Source organism: Drosophila gunungcola, assembly GCF_025200985.1.
Source record: "Drosophila gunungcola strain Sukarami chromosome 2R unlocalized genomic scaffold, Dgunungcola_SK_2 000004F, whole genome shotgun sequence".
In the NCBI taxonomy this organism is placed as follows: Eukaryota; Metazoa; Arthropoda; class Insecta; order Diptera; family Drosophilidae; genus Drosophila; species Drosophila gunungcola.
In genome coordinates this window covers 899,607-921,399 of record NW_026453167.1, presented here as the reverse complement: position 1 = coordinate 921,399, position 21,793 = coordinate 899,607, and the positions used below count along the sequence as shown (strand labels likewise).

Sequence of the window (21,793 nt, the reverse complement as noted above, 5' to 3'; positions counted from 1 at the left end):
TAAAAGGGATTTCAATAGCTATCCAGATGAGATACATTTACTAATAGGCTACATGTTATATACCCAATAAAACTTGTGCGAGTTATGGAACCTCATTGCAAAATTTTAATGTAGGCATAGGAACTTTTTTAAATAGTTTTCTTAAGGCTTTTTGAGGCTATAATATGTTATTAAAAATCGAAAGCTTAAATATTCATCGGAACTTCTTTTTAAATTGTTTTACATAAAAAATTGTTTATTGTTACATCAAAATTTTAAATGGATCTTAAATTTGTTTAAATTTAATTTTAAACCACACAACAATTTTTCCAGTACACTGATATTTCGGTTTGAGCCCGCTTTTGTGTGCCTTTGGTTTATTGCGCTCTTTGTCTAGCACTGACTTCGGCTCACATACACCATGGCCAACAGGAAGAACTCGCACACACATTCACATATACACACGCAGAGCGAGGCCAATTTCCAATCACATCCATGAAATAAGCAAATAGTTGGTTCTGTCCGATTCGGCTATTTTGTCTTTCTTTAAATTTTTTTTCTTTTCTTTTCCACGGTCTTTTCCCGTTTACAGCCAGCAATTTCCTTCTTAAGCTAACTGCTTTCGGCACCAGCCGACATTTACCAGCGCTAACTTGGCCAGAACAGAAGCTCCGCGGATCTAAAACTTGCAATTACCAATTCCAATTTCGGGGTCCAAGGATTAACACACAAGTCGCTGCCACCGTATCTGTATCTGTAACTGCCTGTTCAAGTGTGAGTGTACCTGGAAGAGGAAACTGGAATCGCTGTCGTTTTGGAAGCAGCGAGTCTGATCGTTGTTGTTCTTGGCTTCTTCGGCTTCTTGGACTCCCATTCCATTCCATTCCCATTCCCGATTCCCGACTTCTTGGCGGACACTCGCGGCTGCGTGATATTGGCCTGATCAGTTGAGCGATCAGTCGACGACGAAGGCTTGCAGTGAACGCGACGTGAAGTGCTGAACTCCCAACTCTAAACTCCAGACTCTGTTTTAGAGCCACCTCGAACGCGCGTTAAAGAACCCCATTCGTATTCCCCGCTCGTAGCCAGTGGCAATCAGAAAGTGATCCGCGCTCTCAACAATCCAACCAGCCGAAGAAAAGATGGCCAAAATCGTACTCCTCTGCCTGCTAGGCCTCTTGGCATGCGCTGCAGGTTAGTAAAGTGATTGAATTTTGACTTTTCTCCTCCCCAATTTCGACACTGTCGGTCTTGAACATTATTTGTTAAGTGCTTAAAAGACTTTTGATTATTTTCATTCGTTTGTAATCTTTTACTCATGTTTAATAAATTTTTAAAATTGTTTTGTTTAAAATTTGTTTTCGAGTTCTTCAAGGATTGCAAGGAACTAGTTTTGAGAATGCTAAATTTTGAGTGATTTTGTGCTTCACATTTAATAAAATTCCTACAATTAATACAATTTTATTAAATAAAATTTCAAAATATTAAATTACATTATTCCTAATATAACCTTTAAAGTATGATAAAAAAAAACTTAATTTCAAATTAAATAATTCAAAAGTCCATTAAAGCTGATTTTTAAATAATTGGTAATTGATTTTCTACATTTTTAAACAACTAGCTTAAAGTTGTTAATATATAAGTAAAGATAGTGCATTTATTAAACTACCTTGTTGTGAAACAATTTAATATTCTTGTATTATAAATTAAAAAAAGGTTCGTAGATGTAATTATTCTTAGTTTAAAGCGTTATTTTAATTGAAGAGAGTCTTAGGCAAACCCACATTACGCTTTTGGTTTAAACTTTTAAAGAGCACACCTCGTTTAAAACGTAGCAAACAAATTAAACTTGTTCTAAGAACTTGAAAAGATAGAATAATTAGGTTTTTATCCTCCGCAACTCTAAATGCCTTGCTAATTGCCGGCTTACCTCTGTCCGTCAATGATAATTCAATCTCCAAGAAACGTCTGTAATTATTCCTACCCTCTCCCATTTAACAAGTAAACAAAAGAAGTTCCACAGAACTGAAAAAAAGAAAGATTACCCAGCCAAGCCAAGCCTGAAAATCGAGGAAAGGAAAAGATTCTGGCGAAACGAATGATGCATTCCCATCATTATATCCGAATCAGAGTCGCAGTCATTAAGCCTGTTCGCTATTTTTGCATCGATTCTACGGTCTTCGGTCTCTTCTCATCGATTACCCACCAAGAATTGTTCCCGTTCCCGATTCCCAAACAGGCTTTTTTTTTATCAATTTCCCTCTGCTTATCCCAGTCGCCATCTCCATAATAATGATTTGCCTGCTAACTGGCCCGAGGGATGTTAGGTGCCAACAAATAACTAGAGTTAGCCGCATCGCATCCTCCGGCAATGGCATCAGCGTCCACATCAGCGTCCCCGCCAAACACCAGCATTGACTTTGACTGCATCATTAGAGACGTGCTAGATTCGCGATCTATCGCTGGCCAAGCGTAATTACCTTCGGAAATTATGGTGCTCAAGTGCTGCAGGGAACTTGGCTGCCCAATTATGGGGTTACCTATCCCGATCCCGATCTCGATCCCGATCCCGATTCCCGATCTTGATCTTTATTCCGATCCCCCTGATCTTGCAGTCGAATTCACGTCCAGAGTCAGTGTCAAATTAACTGCAATTGGGACGGAGCTCGTTATCTGCTGGCTAAGTGCCGAGAACTATCTTCCACTTCGAATCCGATTTAGATTCGCCATCAAGTTGGATTAATTTGGTTTTCTCAAATTGCCCCATTAAAATGAAATTTAAGAACATTTCTTCTCTCCACCAAGCTTCTGATACCATGGCGTGGTCATTATTCTTATTAGGCAGATGGAAATCTGAGCTCTCGTCGGTCGCATATTAAATTCTCCCAAAATCTTTTCATTCATAAATCTTCACCGCCAGTTGTCTATCATGAGTCTGATCGAGCAAAGACTTTGACTTTGACTTGACTTCGTCGTGTGTGTCTTGCATTTTAATCGCCGGAAATAATTTCATATACGAGCAGAGTATACTCGTGGTGATGGGTGTGTGTGTGCGCTCAAACACTGGAGTTCTCTTCATGTCTAGGCCCTTGCCTATAAGCCTTACACCATCCCATATTCCATATCCCATATTCCATATCCAATATCCACCCATGACAAGTGCCATAAATGGCCAAGTGTCCAAGAGGGTTCGTTGAGTCAGTGGGAAAACAAAGTACTGGTATTTGTGTTTATCTTTTGAGCCGCTTTTTAAGGGCCAACTCATACTCACACAAACACTGACAGAGACTTGTGTACACAGATACTTTCTGAGAGGGCCAAGATCTTTGTCCCTCGTCTACCTGTTGACTGAACCCGAATCCGAACTCAAAGTCACTGTCGTCTTGCATTGTTTCCAGCCTCTTGGCTTTACTTTACTTCTCGGGTCAGCGATTACATAAGATTCTCTTCGTCTCCATTTCAAGCTGACCAGCGGGCTAATTAATGTCATCAGCACCTTGATTCCCCATTTCGGATTTCTTGTAATTAGCCACCAGGGGTCAGGGACCGCATAAATGCTCCTGGTCATCATCATCATCATGAATCACGCGTCCAATTTGGGGCTCCAAAGTTTTGTTCTTCGTTTTTATGGATTGCTAGCCACTTTTTTGGTAATCCTATTTAATGATGTTTCTGCGATTACGCATGCGATGTCCGCAGTTGAAACCGTTACCGTTTTCGCTGTTTCGGTTACGCATTGCGATTCCAAATACGTTTGGAATTTACAGATATAGGTGGGTTCGTTCACCTATTGTGAACTGGGCTTATAGTTTGATCATCTTTAGTTTTATCAAAAAAAATTTTATGATATATCAACAATAATTTCGGTTTTGCCAACAGGTCAACGCATCACAACGATCCATTTAGATGGAGTGCAGTACTTTATCAGCCGAATGAATCCCTATTCACCTGAGCTCAACTACTTCCTGGCCTACCAGTACTGCCGTTCCCTGGGCCTGCAACTGGCCTCCTTTGAGACGAAGGAGAAGGCCGAGTCGATGACCACGTACCTAAAGAATGCCGGTTACGGCAACTACGATTTCTGGACCTCCGGCAATCGCCTGGGCACGGGTATGTTCCTATGGATGAGCACTGGTCTGCCGTTCAACGCCACCTTCGACTTTTTCGAGAACTCGGCGGACGCCATCCAGGCCGGTCTGCTCGATCCCGTCGATCATAATAGCAACACCTCACCCCAGCGCACCGCTCGCGACAGGTAAGTAGTCCTGAACTAATAGTACACAGAGAGGAAATCCGTTTGGGAAAAAATGTTGTTAACAATTTGATTCATAAGAGAAATGCACAGGAAATAATGCTAGCAAAGGAATTCGTTTTAATTGTATAGTTTCCTCTGTCAAAATTAACTCGGAATATTTATACTATAGAGTTATTCCAATCAACCAATGTGGTTAATTCTCTGTGTCTTCAGGACTCCAAACTATACCCATCTACATCGATATGCTTTTCCTTCCCTTTATACAATCTATAGCAGCAGTGGCGCCGAGAAAGGATGCGTGATCCTGAAGCAGCCCACGCTCAAGTGGATGCCCGAGGACTGCTCGGCCGTGAAGGACTTCATCTGCGAGCAGACCCGCTGCTACTACTACAACTACGGCAGCATCCCCGTCTCGTCGGCGCAGGGGTAAGGACACTTGACCGCGGAGCCACTCCACACTACTCCAATACTCCACAACTCCACACAACCACACGCAAATCGAACAGATATTAAGAGCACTGATTGGAGGAGGAACTAAGAATATTGATAATGCAATAAACAAATTATGCTATAATTAACGTTAATTAATTCGCTATACGAGCTGCCCGTCAGTGGCAATTAAACAAATGTCCCTAATTAAGTAAAAAACAAAAAACAAAACACATATTTATACCAGATAAAAACTAAACAGATCAAGAGATTACGCAAGGATAATGTGATTAAGACACAAGTTACTTTAGTTGACCACAAACATACACACACTCACTCACACACACACACACACACACACAGTGACAGAGTGCGAATCCGATTTCGATTCCCAAGAACAGAATTTGCAAAAAGAATGAAGAAATAGGTGAGCTAAACCCCAAATCGTAACCAATCTACCATATTTACACACACAATCTATATGCATATGTATATCTAAAGACTAATGCGACTTCTTACTAACGCCACTCCAAGTTCTATAAGCCAAGCCGTAAAATTGGTTTCAATCCTTATCGACATTCTTTAAAATCTACAAATATCGTCCAAAAAAGAACACAACCTTGTAGACGCCAATGGGAAGAAGAAAACTATTAAAGTTAATGCAATCTCTGAGAAAGTTCAAAATAAAATGTATAGAAAAATATAAAGGAAGGGCCATTTTTTAAAAATTAATTTAGAAAATCTGATAGTTTATCAGACGTTTTTTGAAAGTCAGTTTCCAAAAATTATCTATTCAAACTTAAAGTATTTTTTAAAACAATAAAAGAAAAATTTGTTAAACAAATTAAATACAGGTAAACTTCTTAAGATATGTTACATAGAAAAATGTTAAAGTATCTTCTATGCTGTCTCACAGATTTAAAATAGAAATATTCAATTTTGTTATTTTTCTGAAATCAAGTATTTTTTCAAATTTCCCATTGATTGCATTAATTTTTGTGTTCCATCCCATATGAGCGCCAAAAATGTATTTTGTTTGGTGGTTTGGGGCTTAGCTTCCTTAGATGTTGTATCGCTCTCGTTGCTGTTGTTGTTGTTGATGTTGTCATGAAGAATTGTGATCAACTCACTAACTGAAGGCTAAGCCACTTTCGCACTAACCACGCCACCGAACCGCCCAACAAAGACACACAGAACATTAAAATATTACTTTATATTTCATTTGTCTATTTTCTTCAAAAATATAGTCGTCCCATTACTTCAACCACCCCAAGGACTCCCGCCTCCCTGCTGAACCTGCATGTGGCCGTCACGACCACTCCTTTGCCCCTGCTGATGTCCACCAGTGGAGCCATGTACACTGCCGCCAAGGCCAAATCCTCGCCAGCTGGCGGCCACCGACTGCTCGACGACTCGAGCTCTCAGCAGCAACAGCCCTCCTTCATGTCCTTCAAACTGAACCACGATCGCTCGCTGCCCGACACCGACTCCGCGGATGTGGATGTGGAGGATCAGGAGCCGGATGTGGAGGCCGAGGAGCACGACGACCACGAGGCAGAGGGCGGCGAGGAGGAGCATGAGGAGCACGAGGAGCACGACAACTTTGGAGAGCATGCCCGCGAACTGGGCAACGACAGCGATGGCAATGACATCAAGGAGCATGTATTCCCCCTCAGCGACAACGAACTGCATCCCGAGATGCACTCCATTGAGGAGGTGCAGCAGCAGTTGCAGCAGCAGCAGCAGCAGCAGGATCATGATGCTGATTCGGATTCGGATGCGGATGCGGTACCAGCTGCTCCGGCTGCGGCTGAGGATAACGAGAGTGCCCAGCACGATTCGGAGGGGGATGAGCATGAGCTGGAGACTGAAGGCGAAATTGAGGCGGAGGCGGAGGCTCTGGCCCTGCCCAGCTCCACCACCGAATCCCCGGCTGCCGCCATCGAGGAGCGCATCAAACAGATTGCCCAGGACTTCCAGAAGATGGCCAGCTCCCAGGAGCTGCAGCCCAAGGAGGAGCTCACTCCACAATCCTCCCTGTCCCTCAACGATCTGATACGCACTTTGCGGCCCAACGAGCAGCAGATCATCCCTCAGATCGACTCGGACTACTCCAATGCCATGCGTGTCCTGGGCAAGCCACTGGCAGGCCAACAACAACTAGGCATGTCCTTGCGGACCAGCCACTATAGCCTAAGTTGTGTGTGTTTGTTTGGGTCTGGACGGGGGGTGGGGTCATCCATCCCACTGGGATTGTGTTCCACGGGTTCCACTGAGGAATGACCATTTTCGAGAGCCGGCCGGACATGTCCGAAAATGACGCTTCTCTCTGAGGACCCCAAACCAGGCCAACCTGGATGACCACCCCGCTGAAATGAACGATCCAGCGAGAGATTAAAGGAGCTAAGACATTAATCTATATATTAATATATATGTATTGTATGCTTTAAATGTATGACAACCACCACAAAAAAGGAAACTCTTGATTAATAAACGTAATAAGTAAATAAACAGGTTGTTTATGTTTATGTATGGTTTATAAAAAGGGGTGTTATATGTTTGAACTGAACACTGATAACACTGACCAAATAAAGGTTTGATTTTATGTGAATACATTTTCAGCCTAGATTTCAAGATGAGAATATTCCTAGCAAATGGATTGCCAGTATATAATATCAAAAGGTACTAAGTGTAATAAAATCTTAAAGTGACTGTCAATATATATTGACAGTTACTTAATGTTCACCATAAAGAAATCCCCAAAGTGATGCTTTCGTAAGTGCCTTTTTCCTTCCATTGTTCGTAGAACCGTAAACTCTCCAATAATAGATTATAATCCTAATAACCAATCTCTGAGATACTTGAATATCTCATAACGGCTCGCCTTGACCATGGCCAAAACGCAAATCATAAACAAGTCTTGGGGATTTATTTGGCTTAGTCGAAACGAAGATGAAAGCCAATAATCGTAAATTAACTGCTAAGGCTCTAAAAACTCAAGTGTGCGCCGTGTGGAATTTTATTGCATTCTACGCTTCACGAAAGCCAGAGGCTGAAGAATAAATAAATTCCTCGGTGGGCTTACATCATGCTGCCCGTGTCCATGTCCGTGTCTGCATTCAAATCTGCAAATCATCTTTCTTAATTTAAAGAGGATTTTCTAGACGCAGACGCATCACATCAAGTTTTATGTGTGTCGGTCGGTGTCGTTCAACAATTGGATGAAGATGAAGATGGAGATGGTAGACGTACCCCAACAACAGCAACACACACATTAACCAAAAGACCCAGAAGGGGCCCCCTGGCCAAGACCCTTTCCCCATCTCATCCCGCCTCTTGCACACAGAAAAAAAAATATCATGTAGAGCCATTAATGATTATAAAATCTATAAAACACAAAAAAAATAAAAAATAAAAAATAATAAAAAATAAATACTTGAACAACAATTTTTTATGCCAATTACTAATATTCTGTGTTCTTAAAAATTGTATAGTTAAACTACCATTTCCCAATTCTTTATAGATTGGGGACAGTTTTAACAAACAAAAACAATTGTGGCTTTTAAGTATTTTTTTTCTGTGTGTGTACTGCCCCATCCACCCATTGGGCTTCTTCATCTTCATTCTCGTCTTCATCTTCAGCTCGAGCTCCACCTTCGCGCATGCGCAGACGAGTGACTTCGTTTGAAGTTCTGTTGACTGATGTTGCTGTTGTGCTGCGCTGTTGTTGTTGCTCGGAGTGGTTAATGAAAGAAGCACACAGCCCTATATATATATTATATATCAAGTCATACATATATGGTATATGGCAGCAGGAGCAGCAGATGCCACGACAACCTTGAAATGTATAGCAGGGTCCAACGAACGAGTATAAAAAAGGTTCTTTGGTTCTTGGGCTCTTTGGTTTGTTTCTTTTTCTGTTCTTCAAGAAACCAAGAATGCCCGAGAACAGTAAGTAACTGCTAACTGGGAATGCCCCAATACGGATGAATCTCTGGGGGTATCGGCATCGGCATCGATGGCTCCAGCACAAGCTCCAGAAAGCAAAAGTGTCCGATGTGAGGGTTATTTTTAAACAGCCAGACTTTCAAGTGCACAAATGATTCAATTGCACACGCATCCGGAAGTGCAGGAAGTGATCTCGCTGGAGAAAGTTCCCACTTGGCGGGATTATATAAGGGAAACGCCACGGAGTTCAGAATCAGTGCAAGCCAAACAGTTGCCTTGAAAACCATATCCTTTTTACAAGTCACACAATGAAAATAATCCTGGTTCTGACCTTCCTGGCCACTTTGGCTCTTTCCCTGGCTTTTCCACAGGTGGGACATGGATCTGTAAACGGACCTAGTGGGGTGAGTAACGAAATGTCTTTTTAAATTGTATTCAATGTTTTGAATAATTTATTATATTTATTTATTTCTATTGCAGCGCTTTCCTATGACCAAAAATTGGGCATCTCCACCGATTGATCTGAGAAAGCCCATTATCTTTCTGCCAGAGGCCACGCCCATTCACGAAGCCCAGGAATCGCGACCCGGGCAAACCAGGCGTCGCAAGAGCGGATAGATTGCTAGAAAAACAAATATTTAAATAAATGTTAGTCCTGTAGAAAATGTTAATCTCTCTTGCCTAACCTAAGCAAGTTGAGTCGTTATAAATAAAACAATATGTTTTGTGTTGATACCGTTAAGGAATGGTTTTATTGAGCCTAAATGTTATGGGAGTAATTTAAAATGTAAAGTTACTTAAATGTCTAGCCTAAAAAGGATTGGATGTATATTTGTGCTTTTGATTAAGTTGCTTACGTTTTAACATTCTTACAATCGTGGTGTGTGATCTGTTAGTTATTTGAGACAAAAATTTAACCGTGGTAATCTTCTAAAAATTGCCTTCTTCATAAACTGTTTATATAATTTAAAAATGCTTAAATATGATGTTTTAATTTCTTATGTTTTAACATTTTGTTGACTCTTATTATTGGAGTGCGGTCTATTTTTTAATTGCTTTTGTATAATAGGAATGTACATGGTATTGCAAAAAAAAAGCAAACAGTTAACCTAGATATGAAAAAGTTCTACAAAACCAGGTGCAATTTCAAAGGATACCTGTTTACTACTAGTAATGTGTCTAAGACCAGCACCCGATTATTCTTAAGTCCGTCAAGATCAAAAAATCACGTGTGTCAAAATATTCTATTGACTTAATTAAAAATAAGAAAAGAAGCTAACATCGGCAAGCCGAAGTTCATATACCCTTATATATATGAGCGTTTATTTTTAAAATTATTAAAGCTACGATGACATTCAGCTCAATTATTCGTTCGTTCCTATGGCAACTATATGATATCGTTTTCTGATAATGTTAATAAAATCATGTCCGGACGAATTGTTTGAAAAAATTAAAAAATAGAAAATTACTTTACAGAGATGTCTCATTCACAGCGTTGCAAACTTCTGAATGAAATTATAATACCCTCTGCAAGGGATTAAAAACGAGTTTTCGATTGCTTCCGGTCATCAACAAAAAGTTAGCTTACCATGCACAAAACGCATAATTTGTTTTAAAGCGGGATTAACTGTGCTAATCGAAAGCAATAATTTATGTGCCAATAATGCAACGAATGTATTAAAGTTTAAAACAAGTAAGCCACCACGCAGCATAAAATTAAGCTACTGGAGGACTGAGGAACTCGGAATTTTAAATCCAAGCCACGCGTGTCGTTAAATTTGATAGACTAAACTAGAGCTGCCCAATATTTCTGGTTTCACCACATAAGCCAATATACGTGATACCGAAAGATTCAAGAGGAAAATATGAAGAGCCTGCGATTCTACAAGACAGGCATTGACGATGTACACTCGGTCCAGGTCGTGGGCTCTGGATCGGAGAATGGCCTGTACTCCTGGGTTGTCAAGAGCTCCTAGAACGATTTCTGGGGCGAAAGGAACTGCTGTAGCTTTCGCTACCTAAACCTTGTACTTTGGGTCACAGTTGCCTAAAAAAAATCATATTTTAGGGCCTACAACACTATTTATTAAATTACCTAGATATAGGCAATAATTTAAATGTTCTTATTTTTCTTGTGTTTAACAATATACAAATACTTGAACTAATATTTGAGCCTATCCCTACTACAAATATAAACGTTTTAAACATTAATTTTTGTGTTGACATAATTAGCGTCAGCGTCACGTAATTTAGATAGCAAACTCGTTTTTTCAGACAGATGGGCAAGCTAAGCAGAAGCACCATTATATACATTTGAAACTCTTCTGCGAATCGGAGAAATTATCTATCTCGGGTCAGCTTCTGTTTACTAACTTTAAAAATATTTAGCCAATTTGAGTTTATCACAACAAAATCGTGTGCACTTGTTTACTTAGTAGCAAAACCAGAAATAGCCGGCTTTTTTTTAAGTCCGTCAGGATCAAAAAGTCTTGTGTGTCATAATATTATATTGACTGGAATTTAAAAACGAGTTTTCCATTGCTTCCGGCCATAAAAAAACGTAACCTTCTCACAAAATCCATAATTTGTGTTAAAATGGGATTAACTGTGCTAATTGAAAGCAATAATTTATGTGCCAATAATGCAAACAAGTAAGCCAACTTTTTGAAATAAATTGCTCTACATTTATATGTATATTTGTAAATTGTTATTTAACAAAGAGCTGTATTATTATTTATATTATTTATTGATTCCCAAAGATACAAATTTCTTGATCGGGAATCTTCTTATCCAGATTAGGATGAAAAAAGCAGTATCGAATACAGTTTATAAAAGGCGGCGTCGAACACATTAGCACCAGTGCAAATTAATAAAAAAAAACAACGCTAAAAGTCCTCTATTTCTCCACACGAAGTGTAATATCTTGTATTTAATTACATAAACTTTTTAAAACACCAAAAAGTGAACGGCATGTAAAGTAATCCCATTTCTCTCACAGATCAAATGAAAATTCGTTTGCTTTTTTCGTACCTTGTGAAGACGGCTTGGATGCATTCGGATAAATTGCTAGAGGGTTTGCAAGTGCAGCTGGAGGATTAGCAGACGGAGTGCCTGAATCTCTTTCAATTGTTGTCCAGGGTGCAGTGCTCTGACCAGCTTTGCCAATTTTGTGCCCAAGGTGCCAGTGCTGGCAACACCGATAATTTTGACAACTTTTTGGTGAGATTTTCTGGACCTCCTCCCTTTACAACTTGGACCTTAGTTTGAAGCCCCTTTACAGGATCAAACCGGACAGGCTTTCTCCGAGGCTGATCGCACTTTTCGCGAGGGTGTCTTTGCAGCCTCCAAGAACCTAGTGTATGCCGGCAACGTAGCCTTCGCCAAAGGAACCTTTTCCTTCCAGTTGGCTCTGAACGCTTTCGCCGATCTGACCCGATCTATAAAGTGGCAATTACTAAAACAAAATATTCGAGCCTGCGTTTTCACAAGTCGGGTATTTATGACGACCCAACCTGCAATGACTATGAGCTACTCCACTCGGTCCTGGTCGTGGGCTACGGATCGGAGCATGGCCTGGATTACTGGATCGTCAAGAACTCCTGAGACGATTCCTGGGGCGACAGTGGCTACATTCGACTGCTGCGTGGCCAAAACCTATGCAACATTGCCGCAGGTGCTCCTACTCTTTAGTTTCTCACGCTTAATTATAAGCACATATTGTATACCCTATATGTGCAAAAGAAAATTTTAGCCGCTACTCATAATAATTTGTAACCAATAAATTACTTTAGAAACATTTACATTAATAACAGTAATAGTTTTAAAAACAGAATATTAAATTCAAATATATATGTATATGTGTATGAGACAATACAAAAAACTTGGCTGCTTTTTGTCATTGAAACTTTTTTACCTTAAATTTAAATTTAAATAGTACATTTAACCTATTTATATAATTGTAAAACTTCAAGGAAACGGTTTAAATTTAGATTTGAGCCAATTTGTTTTTAATAAACTTATAAGCTTTAAGATTATTTATAGCTTATAAATTATTTATAAACTAAAAATACTCCAACACTAATAATTTAATTAACTCAACATCAATGACATATGTGGCGTTTAGTCCCAAGCGACGGATAAATGTGAACGTTATAATTATTCATAGTTGTGTTGACTTAGTAAACTCAGTGTCACCTAATTTAGACAGAAAACTTGTTATTTCAGACAGATGGGGGGTTCCCCAAGGGCAACCAAAGCGGGAGCACATTAAGATTTTATTTATTTCGGGACAGCTTCTGTTTACTATGTTTGCCCACAAAAACAAGCAACTGGGTGGGATAAAAAATGTTAATCAATTTTTATTGCTATTAATATGTATGTAAATAACGGCTTAAGTTTCTAGTTTGTATACAGATACAGGTAATTTGAACGAATGCATTAAAAAAAATATTCAATTAGCCTCGACTCTGCGAGAAGATTTTCTTCAAGTCCAACGATCATAAATGTTGGTCGAGATTAATTTGATTTGATTAAGTGGAAACGGAACTTAAGCGTGTTCTGCTTTTTAAATTAAATTTTGCCCCGTGTCCAGTTCAGATTATCTCGTGTGTCGTAATATTAAATTTACTCAAATTTAACAACGGGTTTTCAATTTGTTCCGGTTTTTCCTGAACTGAGAAATACGTTATCACAAAATGACTTAAAAAAGGGATTAAAAGTGCTAATTAAAAACAAGAAATTGCAATGCAGCAAATAATATAAACACCCAAATGCGTAATCGTTGCTGACATAAGAGCCAAATAATCAAGATTTATATTCTAATTATTTGGGTATTCGGTCTTCATCTGGCCCAAACTAGATTCAGTTATAATTTGTTCAATGTTCTTCTACACAGAAAAAAAATGTTACCTAAAACTCTGTAAAATTATAGAAACTTTTAGAAAAAAAAATGTATTTCAAAAATATAATGTATTATTACCATAGCCTTAGAAGCAAACAAATTTTCCGTGTCAATTTGGTCATACTAAAAGGCATATTACTTTGAAATTTTAAAGAAGCAAAGGGTAAAAATTAAACGTATTTGTTGAGCTATAAATTTTTAATTGAAACTAACACTTTGTTTCTGTGTAGGAATGAATTCACTATTTTTTCTGGGTGTATATATTCAGCGCCTTCTTTCGCAGCGCTAATGAAGCAAGACGAGTTCCCAAACCACTCGGATTTGCACAAATCGAAAAAGTTATAGCACGTATAATCAACGCGTCTCGATTTCTGTATAATTGCGAGCCCCTGGACTTGGGATTTGTGGATTGGGTCGGGTGGGGGCGAGGTTGGCCAGTTTATAGTCCGAGCGATGAGAAACCCACTGGCCTAATAGCTATAAAAACTCTAACCCTCGATCGAGCCAAAAACATTTGTGTGGACTGTGCGAACGCGTAAGGTTAGTCGGAATCGGGAAGTACTTGGTGATGATGATTCGCATGAAACCTAAGCATATATAGTACTCAATTGCATCGGCTGATGGCTGATAAGCATCATATATGGGCAATCAAGTATAATTAATGTCGTAATTCCCGGAGAAACCAGTTGCAACCGCTTAGTGTTCAAGCCATCAATCAATTTCGTTTCGTTTCCTTCGCAGATCAGAATGAAGCTTCTTTGGGTTCTGCCTCTTCTGGTGGCTGCTGTTACTGGCCAGGGATTCGGAGGATTCGGAGGCTTTGGAGGCGGCGGAGGAGGAGGACTCGGCGGTGGATTCGGAGGTGGTGCCAATCGCCTGGCCGGAGCCTTCCAAAACGCAGCAGGTGCCGTGCAGGGTGCAGTGAGCAACTTTGCCAGTAGTGTGCCCAAGGTGCCTCTGCTGTCGAATGTCCAGGACTTTGGTGACTTCTTGGTGAGATCTCTGCGCAATTCCTTCCCCAAATGGGTTGACTAAAATAAGGCTCTCTTACAGTCTCAATCTGGTAAGAAGTACCTGGATGCCGCCGATCAGGCTCTGCACGAGGGAGCCTTCGCCTCCACCAAGAACCTGGTGGATGCCGGAAACGAGGCCTTCGCCCGCGGAGCTGCCACCTTCAAGCAGGCTGTCAATGCCTTTGCCGATCTGACCCACGCCGAGTTCCTCCAGCAGTTGACCGGTCTCAAGCGAAGCCCCGCAGCTAAGTAAGTTTTGCATCTTTTAGGAGGATTGGTTCATACGCTCAAGGAAAAAACCGAGAATTCTATGATAGGGATACTCTTTTACGGGCTTTGAAATGTGCTCAATTTTTTCAGAACTCTTAATTTCAAGAACTTTTTATTCTTAACAAATGTTAATGATTTAAGATATATTTTTCACATCTTAAACTAAGCATTATTTGTGCATAAGCCGAGCAAAAAATATTATAAGTGCATCGAATCGCTTCGTGAGAATTGGCTGTATAATCAAAATTAGATTTGTTCGTAAATCAGTGCCGAATAAGTAGAAACAATAGAAACAAACATTTTCTGTAGGTACTTACGAATCTTTTCCCCCGAATTGATTCCGTACCCGCAACCTCCTATCTTGTTGATGGAAACCAATTTGAGTCGATTAACAAAAGAGACAGTTTCTATGGAAATATGAAAATAGTTTTTTTTTGATTTAAGTACAAAGAAACTCTATGCATTTTTTTTGTAATCTTTCCTTGCACTTAGCTGCAGGGCAGCTTGTTAAAAGAATGTTAATCTTATTTTAATAGTTTTTCACTTAAATCAAATATTTTCTTCTGCCTTTAAGTACAAACAGAAAAAACAGAAGAATTATTCAAAAACAAGTAACATTTATAGCTAGTTTTGTTTTATTGTATGAGCTTATTTCCTATTTCTTATCCATAGAGCTCGTGCTGCCGCCAGTCTGAAGCAGGTGGACCTGCCGCCAAGCCCCGTTCCGGACTCCTTCGATTGGCGCGAGAAAGGAGGTGTGACCCCAGTGAAGTTCCAGGGCACCTGCGGATCCTGCTGGGCCTTTGCCACCACCGGAGCCATCGAGGGCCACACCTTCCGCAAGACGGGCAGTCTGCCCGTGCTGTCCGAGCAGAACTTGGTCGACTGTGGTCCAGTGGAGGACTTCGGACTGAACGGATGCGACGGTGGCTTCCAGGAGGCCGCCTTCTGCTTCATTGATGAGGTGCAGAAGGGCGTCTCGCAGGCGGGCGTTTATCCCTACATTGACAACAAGGACTCGTGCAAGTACGACGACAGCAAGGCTGGTGCCCGCCTTCAGGGATTCGCCGCCATTCCGCCCAAGGATGAGGAGCAGCTGAAGAAGGTGGTGGCCACCTTGGGACCCGTCGCCTGCTCCGTGAACGGTCTGGAGACCCTCAAGAACTACGAGGGTGGCATCTACAACGACAACGAGTGCAACCAGGGCGAGCCGAACCACGCGATCCTGGTCGTTGGCTACGGATCGGAGAACGGACAGGACTACTGGATCGTGAAGAACTCGTGGGACGACTCCTGGGGGGAGAAGGGCTACTTCCGCCTGCCACGTGGCCAGAACTACTGTTTAATCGCCGATGAGTGCTCCTATCCTGTGGTTTGAGGGGTGTATCTGAAAAATAAACTTGGCAAACGTAATTTTGTAATAACACATAACTGAAAACCAATATCATTAGTATGTGCTTCGACCCGATTTTAAAAAGGCTTACCTCTTAGGTTTTGTGTCTTAATTTGCTAAGAACTGCATCATCAAAGTTTCGAAAAAATAGAAAAAAAAAATTACAAACGAACTTTATAACGAAAATCCTATAAAGTTGTGCCAGAAACCTTCAGAGGTTTTCTTTTTAAAATCGGATTTTTGTAAGAGAAAATATGGGTTTGCTATATTTGTGTTATTTTTAGGTCACCTTTCTGCAAAGCAGTTTTTTTGAAAAAAATAAAAAAGGTCATCAAAAAATCAAAAATAGTTTTCAAAAACCAAATTTAACTTTAAAACACCAAATGTTTTTATATAAAAACTTTTGGACGTAATGTTCAAAGTAAGAAAGTCAAAAATCGCAGAATTCGTCTTAAAATATACAATCGAATGGCTTCCACAGCGTTAAATAATAAACTTTTGGCATTTTTTCGCAAAAGATCATGAGAAAATTAGACATACATACAATTAATTTTTCCCAATTCTATTGCGGATAGGTTGCAAGCTGCACAAAAAAGTCACTCGTATTGACCATTTATAGCAAAGTAAAAAGCTTGTGGGAGCTCGATTTAATTTGGAAAAGTAACGGAAAATAACCTAATTTGAGCACTAGAAAACAGTCCAATGAGAACTACTTCTTTCCAGAGGACCGCGCCACTCGTTCCAATGTCATATTCCATTTAGTATTTTTCCCCAAAGACCGGTGGTATTTTTCAACGGTGCAGCCACAGTCACACTTTAAGCGACAACAATAATAGAAATAAATTAAGTCAATTGGCGAATTAAACTATAAAAGGCGCGGCGTAACAAAAGAAATTTGATGAGCAGCAGCATGCGGGGAATGCCGTGACGAATGGCGGCAGTGCGTCCCATGGAAGGTCACCGAGCATCAGTGTTCCTGCAGGTGTGTCCGCTTGAATGGCGTTCTGTTCTGATCGTAGCAGACCAGCCCACTTTCCCAAAAGTGGGCGTTGTCACACTGCGCGGTTCCGAATCTAAAGCCTCGGATTACCATCACCTGTTTGTCCCCACATTGTGTGTGCTAATCGTGTTTTCTCCCTTGGCCCTTCCTTTCCAGAAATGTACGCGATGATAGTGCATGTGCATTGCGACTAATCCAAAGAGTCCCCTGTGTGGTCATAACGCATTTAATAACCAACCCAACCCAGAAAGGCACGATTCACCAATAACCCTCCTCCTCTCCCAACCATGGACGAAGACATCCTCAATGCAGTGGAGTCCCTGTTCGGCAAGGACGTGAAGATCGTGGACTGCGAGACTTCGTCTTCGCTCCAGCAGGAAGAGGTGCTCCTGGTCAACGGAGTGCCCGTGAAACTGGATGGCCTGCCGGCGGATGATGCCAGTGCCATTAAGGCGGCCTTGCTAGATGGCCAGATGCCCTCGGTGGAGCATTTGAACCAGCTGCTCTTTCGCGCCGGCCTAGCCCAGCAGCCCATCGAGGTGGAGACCTCACTGACCGTTAAATCCTCGCTGACCACCACGGAGGAGGTGCTGGTCTCACGCAACGGACAGATCCTTGACGAACGCACCGTGGAGACGAAGGAGAACTTCAACCACCAGTCGCACCAAAAAGAGATCTGGCATCCCGTCAAGCAACAGTCGTCCCTGGCTCGTGCCACGCCCGAGAATGCCCTTAAATATTGCAACACTTCGAATTCCACGTTCTCAGACGATCGCCCGGCTGATCCCTTGGGCCGCCAGCTTAACCAAACCTTCTCGAATGCCTCCCTCATGTCCAGTAGCTCGGCCATCACCGGTTCCGATCAGGTCATCGGATCCGTGTCATCCACCACCATTGGGGACAAGAGCTCGAATATAAGCAGCTGCGACTCCGGGCACGATGGCCTCTTCCACAGCGTGTCCATGAGTGCGCCCTGGTCACATCCTCGCGACACTCTGACAGACTCCTTGTACTGCGACATTCCCAGCTCCGCCGACGAGGCGGATGCGGTTTCCATCCTAGTAAGTTTTACATTACTTTCTAATATCTAATAATCAAAATTGTCTTCTTTAGAACACCCACTTGCAGATCACAGAGCCAACCGATTGCCAACCACCGCCAGTTTACGCCAAAGACCTGCCCAAGGAGGGCAACCTGGATTCGCTAGTCAGCCTGCTAATCAATGGCAACGATGAGGATCTTAAGTTTGCCCTTTTGAGCACTTCTCGTTTGTTTTCGCCCCCTCATGAACTGCTCTCCAAGATCATTTCCAAGTGCCAGGGAAAGGAAGATAATCTGATCCGATTGTTAAATCACTGGCTGAACATCTGTCCCGGCGACTTTAGCAGCGATATGCTGCTGCAGGAGCTGGAGAAGAAGCGTGAGCTTAAAGGAATTCCAGCATTTTTGGACGGCATTCCCCAATCTCAGGCGCAAAGAGCCGAGAAGGCAAGCAGTCAACTACAATATCTGCTGGTCAAGCAATCTTCCGCCAGCTCCTTGGGCCGTCAGAGCAGTATTAAGTCACTAAAACGCTTTGCGGCCAATGTCTACAAGACGGACAATGTGCTAAGCAATTGCGGCAATGCCTTCGAGTTGGCCCACCAACTGTATGCCATTGAGTACGCTTATTTGTCACAAATAAGAATCGAGGAGTTTGTGGAAATACTGGACAAGGGCGAGCTAAAATCCTGCATGACCCAAACCAAGGCGGGCACCTTGGCCTCCAATTGCATCAGCCAGGTCACAATCGACAGCTATGTGCAGTGGTTTAACCAGCTAAGTTACTTGACTGCCACGGAAATTTTAAAGGTAAGCGATGGTTACAGTAAACATACTTGTCATAATGTTAATATTTGTTGACCCTTTTTAGCTTGGGAAAAAGTCTCAGAGGGCACAAATGATTGATTTCTGGGTAGAGACTGCTCTGGAATGTTTCAACACGGGCAACTTCAACAGCTTGATGGCCATTCTGACAGCTTTAAACCTGACTGCCATAGCTCGCCTTAAGAAAACAGTGGGTTTTTTCAAAACGTTAAACCTTATTGATTAAATCAAATTGTTCATAATTTTAGTGGGCCAAAGTGCAGACAACAAAGTTCGACGGCTTGGAGCACCAAATGGACCCCAGTTCGAACTTTCTCAACTACCGATCCACCATGAAGGCAGCTGTTTGGCGTTCAGAAAGGGAAACGGCCAACAAAATCGAGCGCGCCATCATACCATTCTTCTCGCTGTTCCTCAAAGATTTGCATGCCATCAACGAGAGCCACGAAACGAAGTAAGATTATTATTTTGATCAATTTTATAAGAGGGGAAAATTAATCAAAAACACTTACAGATTGGCCAACTGTAACCTGAACTTTGAGAAGTGCCTTTTATTGGGCACCCAGCTGCGGAACTTTAGCAAATGGCAGCAACTGGACTGTCCCTATGAACAAGTAGCAAATGTGGTGTCCTATCTGCTGAAGACGGAGGTGCTATCCGAGGATTTCTTGATGAAAGCCTCCTTCGAGTGCGAGCCACCCGAAAACGGCGAGGAGAAGGATCACTACAAAACGCTGAAGGCTGCCAAGAAAAACACGAACACATAATCACCAATCATTAACGACAATCCTCCTCGGGGTAGTGCAACATATTATGCAAATAATGCAATAAACCTCGTCGCACAGTTTCGTTGGCGTTCCATGTTCACATTTTGCATTTGTATCGCGATAAAAACAGTAACAATAATAACTCTTACACTTCCATTGTGTTTGTTAATTTGTACTTAAGCTTAGACGACGGTATATATATTTATTTGCAATCGATTTATATATACAAGTGCAAGGGCATTTAATTAGAAACACCAAAAATATGCATACAATTACTAAAGTAATGTTTTAAATGTTGTATTTTAGCAGTTAAATACCCCCAAAAAATACATAAAAATAAAAGACTTCGACTAAAACCAGAGTATTCCTTAACGAATGGTGGCAAACTTCTGGAAATCGACGGTGCCAAACTTGCCAAAGAGCTCCAGAGGATAGTGCTTGCCCTCGACGGGCGCATGGATGCGGATCTGGCGCATATGGGTGTCCCGTCCATTCTGGTGATTCGAGATCACAGCTATCTGCAGCATAAAGGTGCGAATGGACTTGACGTTCCCATCCTTGATGGGTATCTGCACCCAGCCGGTGGGTTCGGTGAGGTCCATCACCTGCAGCTCCTGCAGATCATTGAAATTGGTCCCGGATCGTATGGAAATCCTCGATGGCGTGTAGCTTTCGTCCAGCTTGTAATCGGTGTATATGTAGATCTGGCTGATGTTCGTCCGCTTGTGGAACTGAATATTTACCAGGTGTGGCAACTGCCCGTCCGACTGCCAGTAGGTGTCCATGATGTTGTCCCGCAGACGCTCTACGCCAAAGCCTGTAAATCTGAGTTTATTTTCATATTCTTTGAGAGATTTAGGGGGGCACAGCTAGAGTTACCCGGCTTGCAGGAGGAGAGGCTCCACACAGCCTGGGCGCCCACTTCGCGCACGAAACCCAGGCGCTCCTCGGCCAGGGGGTCCTCTTCATTGCTTGGAAGCGGGTTGGCGGATATGTCCTCGTCCATGGAGGCGGAGGCCATTTCGGCAAATAATCTCTTCAAATCTCTTCTTGATTATTATTTTACAACTACTGCTTACATTCTGCACTGCTTTAAGACGCGCAAAACAGCTGTTTTGGTATATTTACATTTCCCTGCTTTGGTCACACTTTGCCGCCCATGTGCAAGATAGTCAACAAAAATCTGTTAGAAAAAATAAATATAAAATGGTCCGTAAACTCAAATTCCATGAGCAGAAACTGCTCAAAAAGGTGGATTTTATCACCTGGAAGGTGGACAACAGCGGCAAGGAGAACAAGGTCCTAAGACGCTTTCACATACAAAAAAGGGAGGATTACACCAAGTCAGTTTGCACTACGCACAGTCAACATTTTAAAAGTTCAATCTGTTCTGTGTGTGTTTCTGTTGATTTCAACCAAATTTGACAATTTTGATTACATTTCTAGGTACAACAAATTGGCCAGGGAAATACGGGAACTGGCCGAGAAGATAGCCAAGTTAGATGCCTCAGATCCCTTTAAGGTGGAGGCCACAACCATGTTGCTAAATAAGATTCACGCCATGGGAGTTTCCAACGATCAGCTTACTTTGGAGACGGCGGCCAAGATATCCGCCAGCCACTTCTGCCGGCGTCGTCTGCCCGTGATCATGGTTAAATGTAGGTGCTTGAATACTACTAGCTAATCTTACAACTCAATATTTCATTATCGCAGTGCGAATGTCGGAGCACCTGAAAGCCGCCACCGACCTCATAGAACATGGTCATGTTCGCGTTGGTCCGGAAATGGTCAAGGATCCCGCTTTCCTGGTCTCCAGAAACCTTGAGGATTTCGTTACCTGGGTAGATGGCTCCAAGATCAAGGAGCATGTTCTCCGCTACAATGATTTGCGTGACGATTTCCAAATGTAGTCTCTTCTTTTAAGACCCTCAACTAAATGTAGAATAAGTAAGCCTTCAATAAAACCAACTTAA

At 41.8% G+C, this 21,793-nt stretch overlaps 6 protein-coding genes and 1 long non-coding RNA gene across 10 annotated transcripts; 6 read left to right on the top strand and 1 right to left on the bottom strand.

The window, feature by feature from the left end:
• Window positions 1-616: 616 nt before the first annotated feature.
• LOC128253981 (uncharacterized) lies at window positions 617-7,174 on the top strand. Of its 4 annotated transcripts, none has more exons than XR_008267502.1 (4): window positions 617-1,173; window positions 3,859-4,234; window positions 4,511-5,090; window positions 5,911-6,047. XR_008267502.1 is itself a non-coding variant. In XM_052982736.1 (4 exons), the coding sequence occupies exons 1-4, from the start codon at window positions 1,122-1,124 to the stop codon at window positions 6,944-6,946; spliced, it is 1,614 nt and encodes a 537-aa protein (XP_052838696.1). In that variant the 5' UTR covers window positions 618-1,121; the 3' UTR covers window positions 6,947-7,174. The 4 variants fall into 4 exon arrangements, 2 of the variants coding, with proteins under 2 accessions (XP_052838696.1, XP_052838695.1); XM_052982736.1 differs by having other exon boundaries at window positions 618-1,173; window positions 4,511-4,660; window positions 5,911-7,174; XM_052982735.1 differs by having other exon boundaries at window positions 618-1,173; window positions 4,508-4,660; window positions 5,911-7,174.
• Window positions 7,175-8,854: 1,680 nt separating this feature from the next.
• On the top strand, window positions 8,855-9,353 carry LOC128253924 (uncharacterized). Its single transcript, XM_052982635.1, has 2 exons — window positions 8,855-9,015; window positions 9,092-9,353. Exons 1-2 carry the CDS (start codon window positions 8,920-8,922, stop codon window positions 9,227-9,229), a joined length of 234 nt encoding a protein of 77 aa, XP_052838595.1. The 5' UTR covers window positions 8,855-8,919; the 3' UTR covers window positions 9,230-9,353.
• A 2,132-nt stretch (window positions 9,354-11,485) lies between these two features.
• Window positions 11,486-12,075, top strand: LOC128253986 (uncharacterized). The gene is made up of 3 exons (XR_008267505.1): window positions 11,486-11,524; window positions 11,610-11,830; window positions 11,892-12,075. It is a non-coding gene; the product is annotated as an uncharacterized LOC128253986 (long non-coding RNA).
• A 1,831-nt stretch (window positions 12,076-13,906) lies between these two features.
• LOC128254086 (procathepsin L) lies at window positions 13,907-16,225 on the top strand. The gene is made up of 4 exons (XM_052982900.1): window positions 13,907-14,051; window positions 14,253-14,504; window positions 14,565-14,773; window positions 15,467-16,225. Exons 2-4 carry the CDS (start codon window positions 14,259-14,261, stop codon window positions 16,170-16,172), a joined length of 1,161 nt encoding a protein of 386 aa, XP_052838860.1. The 5' UTR covers window positions 13,907-14,051; window positions 14,253-14,258; the 3' UTR covers window positions 16,173-16,225.
• Window positions 16,226-16,927: 702 nt separating this feature from the next.
• Window positions 16,928-19,974, top strand: LOC128254294 (ras-GEF domain-containing family member 1B). The gene is made up of 6 exons (XM_052983303.1): window positions 16,928-17,169; window positions 17,344-18,248; window positions 18,301-19,038; window positions 19,100-19,243; window positions 19,302-19,507; window positions 19,568-19,974. Exons 2-6 carry the CDS (start codon window positions 17,475-17,477, stop codon window positions 19,818-19,820), a joined length of 2,115 nt encoding a protein of 704 aa, XP_052839263.1. The 5' UTR covers window positions 16,928-17,169; window positions 17,344-17,474; the 3' UTR covers window positions 19,821-19,974.
• A 2-nt stretch (window positions 19,975-19,976) lies between these two features.
• On the bottom strand, window positions 19,977-20,913 carry LOC128254295 (anaphase-promoting complex subunit 10). The gene is made up of 2 exons (XM_052983304.1): window positions 20,700-20,913; window positions 19,977-20,637 (listed from the first exon to the last, which is right to left on the bottom strand). The coding sequence occupies exons 1-2, from the start codon at window positions 20,839-20,841 to the stop codon at window positions 20,189-20,191; spliced, it is 591 nt and encodes a 196-aa protein (XP_052839264.1). The 5' UTR covers window positions 20,842-20,913; the 3' UTR covers window positions 19,977-20,188.
• A 33-nt stretch (window positions 20,914-20,946) lies between these two features.
• LOC128254296 (U3 small nucleolar ribonucleoprotein protein IMP3) lies at window positions 20,947-21,782 on the top strand. The gene is made up of 3 exons (XM_052983305.1): window positions 20,947-21,163; window positions 21,267-21,478; window positions 21,534-21,782. The coding sequence occupies exons 1-3, from the start codon at window positions 21,027-21,029 to the stop codon at window positions 21,728-21,730; spliced, it is 546 nt and encodes a 181-aa protein (XP_052839265.1). The 5' UTR covers window positions 20,947-21,026; the 3' UTR covers window positions 21,731-21,782.
• Window positions 21,783-21,793: the final 11 nt, after the last annotated feature.